General features: G+C 32.4%; 1 protein-coding gene across 11 annotated transcripts in view; it reads left to right on the forward strand.

Moving 5' to 3' along the window:
• Positions 1-12,888, forward strand: part of LOC148608245 (small G protein signaling modulator 1-like) — a 64,324-nt gene that overhangs the window by 36,380 nt on the left and 15,056 nt on the right. For 5 of the 11 annotated variants that reach the window (XR_015914932.1, XM_088543859.1, XM_088543851.1 and 2 more), the window contains exons 9-15: positions 2,888-3,018; positions 5,110-5,166; positions 6,197-6,223; positions 8,563-8,630; positions 9,581-9,745; positions 10,920-11,087; positions 12,528-12,702. Coding sequence is in view for 10 of the 11 variants with exons in the window: in XM_088543859.1 (XP_088399985.1) it covers positions 2,888-3,018; positions 5,110-5,166; positions 6,197-6,223; positions 8,563-8,630; positions 9,581-9,745; positions 10,920-11,087; positions 12,528-12,702 (791 nt within the window). In the remaining variant the exon portion in view is untranslated. The remainder of the gene's footprint in view (positions 1-2,887; positions 3,019-5,109; positions 5,167-6,196; positions 6,224-8,562; positions 8,631-9,580; positions 9,746-10,919; positions 11,088-12,527; positions 12,703-12,888) is intronic. The other 6 variants (XM_088543852.1, XM_088543853.1, XM_088543855.1 and 3 more) reach the window with 6 other exon arrangements.

The following is a 12,888-nucleotide window of genomic DNA, read 5'->3' on the forward strand; positions in this document are numbered from 1 at the left end:
AAATACAGTGTATATATCCAGCTGGTGAGTTAACTCATGTGGGAAATACAATCTGTATGTCCAACTGGTGAGTTACAACTCAAAGACCACTCTCTTGTAAGGGAAATGCATTTTGTATGTCCATCTGGTGAGTTAATTTGTGTGGGAAATACAATGTGTATGTCCAACTGGTGAGTTAGAAAAAGACCACCCTCTTGTATGGGAAATACAGTGTGTATATCCAGCTGGTGAGTTAACTCATGTGGGAAATACAATGTGTATGTCCAACTGGTGAGTTACAATTCGAAGACCACTCTCTTGTAAGGGAAATGCATTTTGTATGTCCAACTGGTGAGTTAACTTGTGTGGGAAATACAGTGTATATGTCCAGCTGGTGAGTTAACTCGTGTGGGAAATACAATGTGTATGTCCAACTGGTGAGTTAGAAAAGACCACCCTCTTGTTTGGGAAATACAGTGTGTATGTCCAGCTGGTGAGTTAACTCATGTGGGAAATACAATTTGTATGTCCAACTGGTGAGTTACAACTCAAAGACCACTCTCTTGTAAGGGAAATGCATTTTGGATGTCCAACTGGTGAGTTAACTCATGTGGGAAATACAGTGTGTATGTCCAGCTGGTGATTTAACTCATGTGGGAAATACAATGTGTATGTCCAACTGGTGGGTTAACTCGTGTGGGAAATACAGTGTGTAGGTCCAGCTGGTGAGTTAACTCATGTGGGAAATACAATGTGTATGTCCAACTGGTGAGTTTCCATATTTTCACCATAAACCACCATTTGATTATTAACTAGCTTTATATGTGTGTGGTGTTATTAAGGTATTAATGAAGGTTATTTATCTATCAACCAAAAATCATTGTATGGCTGACATTTAAGCTTAACATTTAAATGGCATTTGAGAAAAAAATCTATTGAATTTACAAATAATTTTTTTTAAATTAACATGTAATTTGTAGTATATGAAGAGAATGTGGTTTTTATATGATATTGGAAAACACGGAAACACATGCTTTCAACATTATTTATAGCCAAAAAAAGATATAGTTGGATACTTGTTCAGCATGTCAGACTTCAGCAAGGGAAATAATTAGCTGGAAAGTGCTCAATAGAATGTAGTTGTTTATTACAAGGAAGAAAGTCAGTTAAGTGTTTATTGTATAAATTTACGAAGGAATTCATTATCAACAAGTTTTTAGATAGTTTGCAAAATAGTGAAAAATCCCCACAGAATCCATATAAAATTGACTGTATTAAAGTTCATTTTGAAACCAAGTTTAGTGACCTGTTTTTTCACATTAAAATTCTGAAGTATGGTTATTCAAGGTCATTTTCAAGAAAAATTAACAATATTAAGTATGATCTACCTTAGCATATATTTCTAGATATTTTTGACCATACAGATAGAAGGGTTCCTCTGCAGATTTTTTTTATGTCCCTGAACATGACAATATATTGACTGGTTCAGACGGCTATGGTGTTTTGTTTCCATCATTTATACCCTGGTCTATTATTGCTCACCTATAGATAATATCAGTCAGTTTATCCATTTTCTTGCTGTAGTCCCAATATTGATCAATGGATTTGTTATTATCACCATGTACATTATATATAGTTTTAATTAATTTGTAAATGTCATTTCTGTGGTTGATTCATGCCAAGTCATTTATCAGCTCCCCTGATCATTTATGGGAAAACCACAAAAAAATAAACTGTATCAAGGTTAATAGCTTTTTCTCTGTAATTATTGTTAAATGAACGAGCATGCAATGGCTGTTTTATGTGGTGACATGATGTTTTAATAGACTATAAATTAATTACTGTGTAGGGATTAAAGTCATTCTCTACCTGTTTACTGGTCACATGCTGTATTAGGAAATAGGTTACAGTCCTAAAGATGTCACTTTCTATGTCCGTCCAGTGATAAAAAAAATCAATTTCTAAAAAAAAGTCACTAACTGTCAATGTCCTGAAATAAAAAAAAATGCACTTCCTGCCACTAATGTGACATAAAAAGCATCACTTCCTACAGCTGTCCTGTGACAAAAAAATGTCACTTTCTGCCACTAATCAGACACAAAAAGCATCACTTCCTACAGCTGTCCTGAGACAAAAATGTCACTATCTGCCACAACATGAGAACAAAACATCACTTTCTTCACCTAATCTGAATCCAAAAGTATAATTCTCCACACCTGTCCTGAGACTAAAACATGATTTTCTTCACCTGTCCTAAGACAAAAACACCACTCTACACCTGTCCTGAAACCAAAAGTATCATTTTTCACACCTGTCCTTCCTTGGACTGGAACATCATGTTCAGTTTCTACATCTATCCTATGACTAAAACAATAATTTCTACACCTGTCCTGAGACCAAAACATAACTCAACACCTCTCATGAAACCAAAAGTATTAATTTCTGCACCTGTCCTGAAACCTAAAGTATCATTTTCCACACCTGTCCTGAAACCAAAAGTATCATTTTCCAAACCTGTCCTGAGACTTAAAGGTCACTTTCAGTTTCTACACCTGTCCTGAGACTAAAACAATAATTTCTACACCTGTCTTGAGACTAAAATATCATTTTATACACCTGTCCTAATACCAAAAGTATCACTTTCTATCTATGAGAAGAATTCATGTAGTTAATAATATCCTAACCAGAGGTACAGCACTGAAATCTTGATTGGTACTGAAGAGTTAACAAACACACCAGAGGCGTAGCACTAAAATCTTGATTGGTGCAGGGTTGACAAACACACCAGAGGTGTAGCACTAAAATCTTGATTGGTGCAGGGTTAACAAACACACCATAGGCATAGCACTAAAATCTTGATTGGTACTGCAGGGTTAACAAAATTTAAGGAAATACTTTTATTTTGCAGAAAGAAGATGTAGAGTCCCTAGCAGGCTATTTATCTCTCCACCAATCAGCTGAAGGTTTGACTGTCATGTGGACACCTAATCAGCTGATGAATGGCTGTATCAAAGACGAAGAAGAAGATGTTGACAGAAGGTTTCTATTTTTTGTACTGTTTTAAAATCTATTAGAATGACCACATATAGTAGTTTCCTTTGAAAAAAATGAATTACCTGCAATGCAAAACAGAGCAGCGTTGTTATAATGCATTGATGTAGGAAGTGGTATGGTTTGTACTGCTGCAACTGTCCAATTATTTAAAAAATCAATGAAACAGTACCAATATTTTGCATATTTTGTAGGTAAAATATAGTTTACTGTTTGTCTGTACCAATAAAAAATTGCTTCCTTCTCCAGTGCAGGATCATATTTGCAAAAGTTACTGGTAAATTCTGATAGTCATCCAAAATGTTCAAGTAAATCAATTAGGCTATCTTTGTTTATATAGTTTTCTTTCAACGGAACTTGGAACTGTTGTAGCATGTATCTTTCTTTAAAAATCCACAATTATTTGTGTCTGATTGGTTAGTAAAGGTACATATTTGTGTTTTTTTGTATGTAGAATAGAAAATGCAATGTTATTTTGTTTTGTTTTTGTTTTTTTTTGCTGAAACTGTGAAATCAAATTTCCAGTGAATATAAACTTTTTTCATTGAAAACTTACATGTATGCTTCTAAATCCATAAAATTTAAACTTCCAGCATCCAACAGAATTTTGACAAACCATTAATAAGAGTTCTGTCACAGTTAAAGAGCTCATTTAGATTACTAGAGTAGAATCTCTAATAATGTTTTTGTTTATGACTTTATAATTTTCATTTTTTTTTTTCAAGGGACAGAATCATTGTTCTGTTTGTTGAGCTAATAAGACATGTTAACTTGCCTATTACATGTATTTATTACATTGCCAATAGATTGGTTACTTGCCATAAACCAGACATGATTATACTGAACCAACTGTTGATAGACCACCTTCCAAATTCATTCAATTTGATGTTTTATCCCTCTGTGTATTCAATATTGATTTAGTGTAAGTTTTCTCTGACTTCTTGACAATAATCTGTTTCCTTTATGTCATCAAATGTGGCAGAATGATAAAAGCTTGAATTAGATCATTATCCATATCAACAACTATTCTTGGATATTGTGTCAAGTTACAGACATGATACTGTGTCAAGTTACAGATATTTTTCATAAATAAAATCTAGGTTTATTGTTGAAGATGAGTTTTTTTTTTAAATTAGTAATTTATGAACATGATGTACGAACACAGTCATAAAATATTACAACATTACAATAAATTGTAAGATAACTAGGAAATGTTTTGCCTGGAACAGTTTAGGAATTTAGATTTTGTTTGTAAAATTACATAACAATAATTCTAAGATCGTTTTTAGATGTTTTGTTGATTTTTTTGTCTGGATCAGTTCATTTGTCTGTTAGATTTATATAACACACTTTGTCCTAGGGATAATCTTGAACTCTTTTAATTTTCAAGTTTATTTGGTCAATATTTTACTTGGTGAGGGGGATTCCATATTTTGCTTGGTGAGGGGATTCCATATTTTACTTGGTTAGGGGATTCCATATTTCACTTGGTGAGGGGATTCCATATTTTGCTTGGTGAGGGGATTCCATATTTTACTTGGTTAGGGGATTCCATATTTTGCTTGGTGAGGGGATTCCATATTTTGCTTGGTGAGGGGATTCCATATTTTACTTGGTTAGGGGATACCATATTTTGCTTGGTTAGGGGATTCCATATTTTACTTGGTGAGGGGATTCCGTATTTTACTTGGTGAGGGGATTCGATATTTTACTTGGTGAGGGGATTCCATATTTTACTTGGGGTGGGGATACCATATTTTACTTGGTGAGGGGATTACATATTTTACTTGGTGAGGGATACCATAATTTACTTGGTGAGGGGATTCCATATTTTACTTGGTGGGGGGATTCCATATTTTGCTTGGTGAGGGGATTCCATATTTTGCTTGGTGAGGGGGATACCATATTTTTGCATGTCCCTTGTTATTTTATGTTTTCACATATATTTTAAGACATGAATTTTACATTTTGCCAGATTAAGTCAAACATGTTTAGATTGATCCATCTTAGTCCTTTTAAAATCTTATTTTTTGTTGTATATAAGGCAGTTATTATTGGTTGTCTTCCCTTGATTTGTAGAAAATCTCCTTGTTTGTACAAATCTTTATTGAGACGCACAGTTGCTAAGAACATACCGTAAGTGATCACAGGCTAGAATCTATTTAGACATGTTTACTCTAATCTCAAACTCATCTTACATAGCTCCTTGTACATCAGGTACCCAGAACTCATGAATATTCCGTTTCATGCAAATGTGTCAAATTTACTGATAAACATATTATTGATCAGTTTGGCGGCAAAGTTTGGGGTCAGTTTTTATGCATTAAAAATTTTTGACATGGAAAACTACAAGCAACATGAGATAAGTTTTTGATTAGATTGAGATACATGTACAAGTATACACCTAGCAAGCTCTTGTTAATAGGTGCTTACCCTCATGCATAAAGTAATAATTAAAATAATTATTATGCTGAGCACATAGTTGTGTATTAATTCAAGTAAATTTTGAATGCTAGAAACTTACACATTTGTCTTTTCCAAGAACAAACTGCATGCTTAATTTAAGTATAGTGTAGGCAAGAGCAGCATATGTTTTCACTTTAAGCACTTTTTCAGCTGATCGAGTGATATATAGTTATTGGGACTAGTGAAAGCTTATCAAAAGCTTTCAATGTTAACTGATTATTATTATATCCTTGGCTGGTTTATCTCTAACATATCACTTTTATGAAAAAGACTACTGCAAAGCTTATTTGTTTTCTTCCTGGATTGGAATTATCATGTTTAGCAAATAGTATATGATGCTGAGGGTCACATGGCAATGTATTGACTGATTGGTTGCCCCAGGAAGTTACCAGTATACACTGAGGTCCATTAAATACTTTTGGGTGACTAATCCCTCCTTATATTGCTGTTTAACCTGAAGTATGTATATACTTTTCAAATGTAGTTCATTTTTCACTAATAATCATGTAGAAGAACATTATTTTTAATGGCATTATTTAATTTTTGAAGTGTCCTGGTCCTTATAATTTCCTAGCAGTCCAGATAAAGTTATATGGAAACACATATATATCTAAGAAAGTGAAACAATGAAAAACTTGAAGTATCATATCACATGATATAGTTAGCCAGATACTTTAAATATTATATATTTATTTGCTAGAATCAGCTATATAACTGATTACAGTAGGTAAATAAAGTTATTATTCCCTTGGCTCTATTGGTATGTATCATGGTGCTGGATTCTAACTATAGATTTTATAGTTTTATACATATATATATATACTTTTTTTGTAATTGAACTGTAAGTTAAATTTACCTTAAACTTGTTTTGACTGTAGGACAAGAAACTAAACTAATATCATATAGACATTCAGTCTAGGTATTTTTGGAAGGAATACAATACCTGTACATATGGAAATTCACAAATATTGCATGAATTTGTTATTTGAGACCAATAAAGTATATTTTGAAATATTTTTGCAATATTAAGAAACTCTTGTTAAAATAAGAAAACCAGTGATTTAAAGCTGTAATTTATACCCCCACTCAATGATATTCTGTCAATCTGTCCAAATGTTGTTGCATTTATCTCTGGCTCCAAATTGATGAATTAATTTTAAATTTTGGTGTAGCTTTATCAAGATGGGGCATACCTTGTAAATGATTTTGGCTGCTGTCTGACTGTCTGATATAAACTGGGGGTGGGGGTGTTCACTTTGATACTTCAGACTGTCTGATATAAACTTGAGGATGTTCACTCCAATACTTCGTTGAAAGGGGGTGTCACTGGGATTTTGTAACCCCACCCTATCCATAAATCTTACTTTCAAAAAAATGACTTTTAAATATATTTTGTCAGAAAAAAGGGACCTTATCGCAGATATATTAGGAGTGTTCCCTTTATTATGACCTACTAGGACATATAATAATATTCATCAGGTATTTATTCTGTCAAAGAAAATATTTACAGTTGATGATGACAATGCTGTTTTTTTCTATCCATGCAAGTCATAATGTAAATTAATCTACTTATCATATAATTATGTTCATATTTCCTTATCTTTTCTCATATTTGCAAGCTGAAAAATGATACCTATTCCAGCAGCACGTCCTATCACGTTATGTAAAGGGATTGGTCCCCCTAAAAGATAGGCAATATGTTGTAAGTTATTTTAAATGCTGTCTGATGTTAACTTCCGTAATGAGTGATGGTATGCCTAGACTTTGTGCTAATACAGTTACATTACTAATCCAGTGACAGGTGTTGTAACATTATAATGAAAATATTCTGCACTAATTTATATATCTATAGTAAACATGTACAGTTCAAAGCATGGAATAAGGGCATGGCTACACATAGTATATGTTGGTAGGATTTAGTTAATACCCGGATTCTTGGAAACAGCTTATTGGTTCAAATAGTGTTTTTTTGTATTTGGGTGTGCCTTTAGAATTTTATCAGAATTTGTCAATAATTGGTTAGATGCAATAATTAAGGTGATATTTCTTTGTTTGCATTAGCTGACATATTATATGTACAAATATTTCACTAAGTGTGAAATGTGTAGGATTGTTTAAGGATGTGTTGCATAATACATTTTGTAATTTAAGTCTAAAATTCCATTTTACTCCTCTTGAAACAGATCATTTAGAATTATTTAAAGTTAGATATTTTGTAATTTAGACATTAGATAATTTATTATTTCCCTAATTTTTTGAAATATTAATGGATTTAAAATTCAGTAATAGTAATTGAGACATTTTTCACTGCCATCTCTGTTAAATCATTGTGTGTCAGATTATGTAATTGTAGGATTGAATCAAACCAGGTGTAAAAAGGAAAGCTATGGTTATAGAGTAATCACAGATCTTTAAGTCAAGGTGTTTTAAGATGAGAGAGATACAATTTACAAAAATCAGACATAAACAGAACAAACATTTTAATGTCAAAGTGATTTCTGTTCTGTTCTTTTGGATATGCCTACTGGTCAGGGAGTAGTCCTTGCGGCATGTAATTCTCACCAACCGATTTTTCGTCCTCTCATATGAAAAAAGTTCATGCCCAAAATATACGACAAAACATCAAACAGACTTTAAAAGATGAGCTATCATACAATGGTTTTCTTCAGGAATAAAATTTTGGTAAGCGGATTGGCGTGAATTGCTCCTGTCTTGAAAATGTCGAGATCTACTCTGACCAGTATATCTTTTCCTTCATTGCTGGAATATTGTTAGTTGCAGATTAAGAGGGAGATGAGGAGAAATTTATACCCTATTTTGGGAATCGTTTTTTATTATTTGCATGAAATCCTGATATATCCCCATGCAAATATTTCCATTTCACTCATTTCAAAAAGTTAAGTTTCTAAATCTGCCCCTTTTATCTGATATTGTTGATTTGTTCCAGAGTGTTATTGTTAATTTGTAAAATTAAAGAAAATTCCTATTGTCTTCCTTGTTTTTGTTTTTGAAGGAAAGATAAAATAATGTTTAGATAAAATGAAATGATTTTTTTGTGAATTTCAGTTTATATTGGGATTATGCATTAACAGTTTACTTGGATGAGATTGTTTACATTCACTGTCACCAACAACGTAAGTTTTTATTGATTTTAAAATTATTTGGTTAATCAAAGAATATAGACTTGTCCATTTATTGGAAGTTTGTGACTTTAATTACTATTTTGAGTAAGAGTACGCATGATGACAGTTCTAATATATCTAATGAATGATTTGATGTATTGTTTGTATCAGATTTACAGTAAATAAATAAAGTCAGATATTTATACAAATACAAAGTTCACACATAATAAATAATTTCTTAATTCAAAATAATGCAAAATTTGACCTATGAGACACATTAATGGTACGACAAAGAAAGAAAATCATAATAAAATAAATAAAGTAATAAAATTTATTAAAATAAAGGACTAATAAAAAAACAAAATAAAAATACATTCTAGTTGAGGTTAGGATTAATGTTTCATGACCTATATATTCATCTGCTGCCTCTATGAAAAAAAAAATATATGTCAAGCTATGGAGGTATTTTTTAGATTACTATGTAATATTATTCCCTGTACAGTCCTTTTATGATATAGTGTTAAAGTAAATGATTATTTAAGATTTCAATTTGGAATTATTTGAGTGCTATTCTCTGTAAGAATCAGGCAGTCGGTGAATCATGGTGGAAAAAACACACAAGTCTTTCTATGAGCTCTTATTTAAAATGTTATCTGAAATGCAGAAAAGGCATTCATTTCTTATTTTAAGGTCATTAATTCAATTTATGAATTATATGATATGCATTGCCTTTTCAGCATTATTGGGAGATAACTTGCTTTCCCCTATCATTCTTTTGTTTTTTCTCGACCTCTGACACATCTAAAATGAACGAACTGTCCATTTGTCTTCAACAGACCGTAAATTATGTTCCCACATTGTCAAGTTTGTGTTTTTTTCTGAGCATGATTCATTATTTTTCAATTTTGCTTGATTCTTACAGATTCCAGTACTAATAATGTAACACATCTTGTTTTTTACAGCTGACTGTGGTGGTACCATTGTTCTTGTTGGTCAAGATGGAGTCCAGCGACCACCGATTCACTTTCCAAAGGGCGGTCATCTGTTGGCCTTTTTATCATGTTTGGAGAACGGTTTACTTCCACATGGTCAACTTGACCCGCCCCTTTGGTCGCAACGGGGTAAAGGTAGACCCTTACATGTCACCTGGAGTAATACCATGTGTAGTGTGTACACACCTATGTCTACCTGTGCACACACTTTTTGTGTACCTTTTTGTGCTTTATGTAAATTGTTTGTTTTCTGTGTTGTTAGTGAACCTGTAGATCAATACAAACAAAAAGTGTATATATTACTCAATGCAAAACAAAAATATTTATCAGGTCATCTTGATTTGTAGATTATTGTAATTTTCAAAAATTCATTTCAATCTCATTGTGCATTTTCTATAGTTTTAAATGTATCACCCCACAAATCTCAACTTCAACTTAAATCTTTTAAAAGTTAAATACTCAACCATTTAACTAGAAACAATTAATTTGTTCAATTATTTTTTAAGACCTTGCTTTTCTCATTAAATTTCATCTTTTTTTCTCTCACCCTTCTCACACTTGTATGTTGGATTCATTGATGCAAGGGATTGTCTTCTGTAGATCTTTGATGACTTTTTGTGAATGGCAGTTGGTATTGTTTATATTTGTTTTCAGTGGTCAATGAGTTTTGTATATATAAATTCTATTTATGTGATTAAATATTTACTTTTTTAACTTCAAAAAATTTCCCCAAAAAAGTGTCTTATCATGTATAAAATACTGAATATTTTGTATTATATATATATATCCATGAGGAAGTTTTTGTAGGAGATTTTACTCTTTGAACCTTTATATGTTATAAAGATTCTTTTCTTTGTGGATATCAGTTTTAATAATTTGTCAAAATCTTGTTTTTAGAAAACTTATACAAACAAGGATTTCAATTTTTGGGGGGATGGGGAGGGGGGGAGCAAACAACCATACCTAGAAAAATAGTTCATAGTAGCTATTAACATCGCCAGTGGTAGTTTTACGGTATCTACAAATCAAGTTGCTATGGTAACAGTAATGGTATTACTTCAGGAATGGTAACTTGTACCTGGAGGTGTGTAGATGTACTTAAGTAGACATTGATATTAGTAATGATGATATGAAATAATCACAGTGAACATCATTCATAAAGTTGTAATCACAAAACTGTGAACCGTAGTACTATTACAGTCTTCCTTTAGCAAATTTGATTCTAAATACTAACAAAAAGATTAAGAATCTATTCAGTTCCTTGTTTGCCAATATATAGTACAAATAAAAAGAATTAACTTTTTTTTAGGTAAAGTGTTCCCTAAACTGAAACGTAAAGGAAGTCGCCTGTCAAACATTGTACATGGAGGAAGTACTGGGAGCACAGGGAGTACCAGTAGTACCAGTTCAACTGACGAGGATGAGGCAACAGATTATGTGTTCAGAATCATTACTACCTTTCGACCTGATAGTATTCGTAAGTTATTACTGTTAAGTTTCTATCAGTTTCCACTTATATATGAAGGTCAACTGTGTCTGTTATTGATGTTAAATGATATTTTTTTTTAACATCTTTGTACTGTATTGCCAGAGCTTGCCAAAACTACGCAGACTTTTTGTATCACACTAGAACTCAAACAAATAGGCTTCTGGAACAGGGTTATGTTGCTAAAAGATTGAAGTCATCACTACAGAAGTTCTATTGTCGTCATCATGAACTTCGTTTGTCTACACCGGACTTGACTTTTTATGAGCAACTTGGCAGGTGTTTCTAGAAAAGCAGAGGACGCTTACGCTACCAGTGCACCTGGTTCATGCTCCCAGTTTTTAGTGGAGTCCGAGTTGCTCATTTACTTTTGTTACTTTGTATGTATGATTTTAGTTACTGTATGTTCTTTGTTGTGTATGTCTGTTTTCCATGTCTGGTCTTTGTCCCTGGATTACATTTTTTTTATTACCGCTATAACCTTGGTTCCCTTGATTTCTCTTTGAATAACTGCAGGATCTAAAGAGAAGATTGCATTTTTGTCTAGACCCTATCTCCACAGTGTGTGATATATATTGTTTAAGGTGATGATCCTATATTACTGTGTTTTACATTTATACTTAGTACATTTATTTCTCATCTAAATCAACCCACAAAATATTCCAGTACATTATGAAAAGTTGTAAAGAGATCTTTTCCACAATATACCATTGCCCCTGTGAATGTATGCTATTAAATTGTATAAGTGAAGTCCAGTTGGCTTTTAGTTATATAAACCCATGTTCTATAAAAGTAGAAGGACTTTACTAACTTTATATTGCAGTAATGTGAACATGTGTGTCTGTCATTTTAATAAAACGTGCGTAAAAAGCTCTTTAGACCACAGCCTTAGTAAAACAGTAATAAACATTTAACCAACTTATATGACATATGATCAAGGTCTTTTTTGCAATGTCATTGATACATTTTTCCCAAGTCTACAGACATTACAACAGAATTCTACTCCAAAGCAGTCGCCATTTTGTGCAACACATAGGCTGTGTCTATTAAAAAATTATAGAAACTATTCCTATTAGAATACAAATAAATCACAGAAACTCCAATTTATCATTGTTTTACCACAGGTGGGCCTTTTATGTCATTATTAATCCCTCTCTGTCTCTCGGGGGTAAAACAATGTCACATAAATGGCAAGCCCATGGTAAAACAATGATAAAATTAAGTTTCTGTTATTTATTTCATAAGTAATAATCATCAGATTTCACTTTACCTTTAACTCTTTCAATCTGATGTTTTGACCAAAGATATTAATGTACCCTTGGGAAAATGTTTTCTGACTACCCTTCCTGCTGGACAAACAGTATAGATATCATTAATGATCAAATGTTCAAACTACATCAAGCTGATTAAATATAATTTTCATTGTTTCAGCTCCAGAGATGATGGATCCGAAAGCCAAAATAAAGGGAGACAACTTTGCCTGGGCAAATAAAATTCCTCGTCTCCCAAGCCCACTTACCCAAAATTCTGTGCAGAGCTATGCGATATCTCAGGAATTACAGAATAACACATGTATAAAGACAGGGTCAAACCACAGGTACCGACAGTATGTGAATTGTTCTTTCATTTTTTTTTAAACTATTTATTTCACACATGAATACAACAGGCAATTTCTTATTTTGATGGGGTTAAATTTGTCAATACATTCTAAATGGCACAAACTATTTCTCATTCTATTCAATTTATTATTCTTATTGAACATGGCAGATCATGTGATCTACTATGCTGATAC

The sequence above is a fragment of the Perna viridis genome, chromosome 9 (assembly GCF_037379345.1).
Source record: "Perna viridis isolate PV_CMFRI_1.1 ecotype Kerala chromosome 9, ASM3737934v1, whole genome shotgun sequence".
Taxonomy (NCBI): domain Eukaryota; kingdom Metazoa; phylum Mollusca; class Bivalvia; order Mytilida; family Mytilidae; genus Perna; species Perna viridis.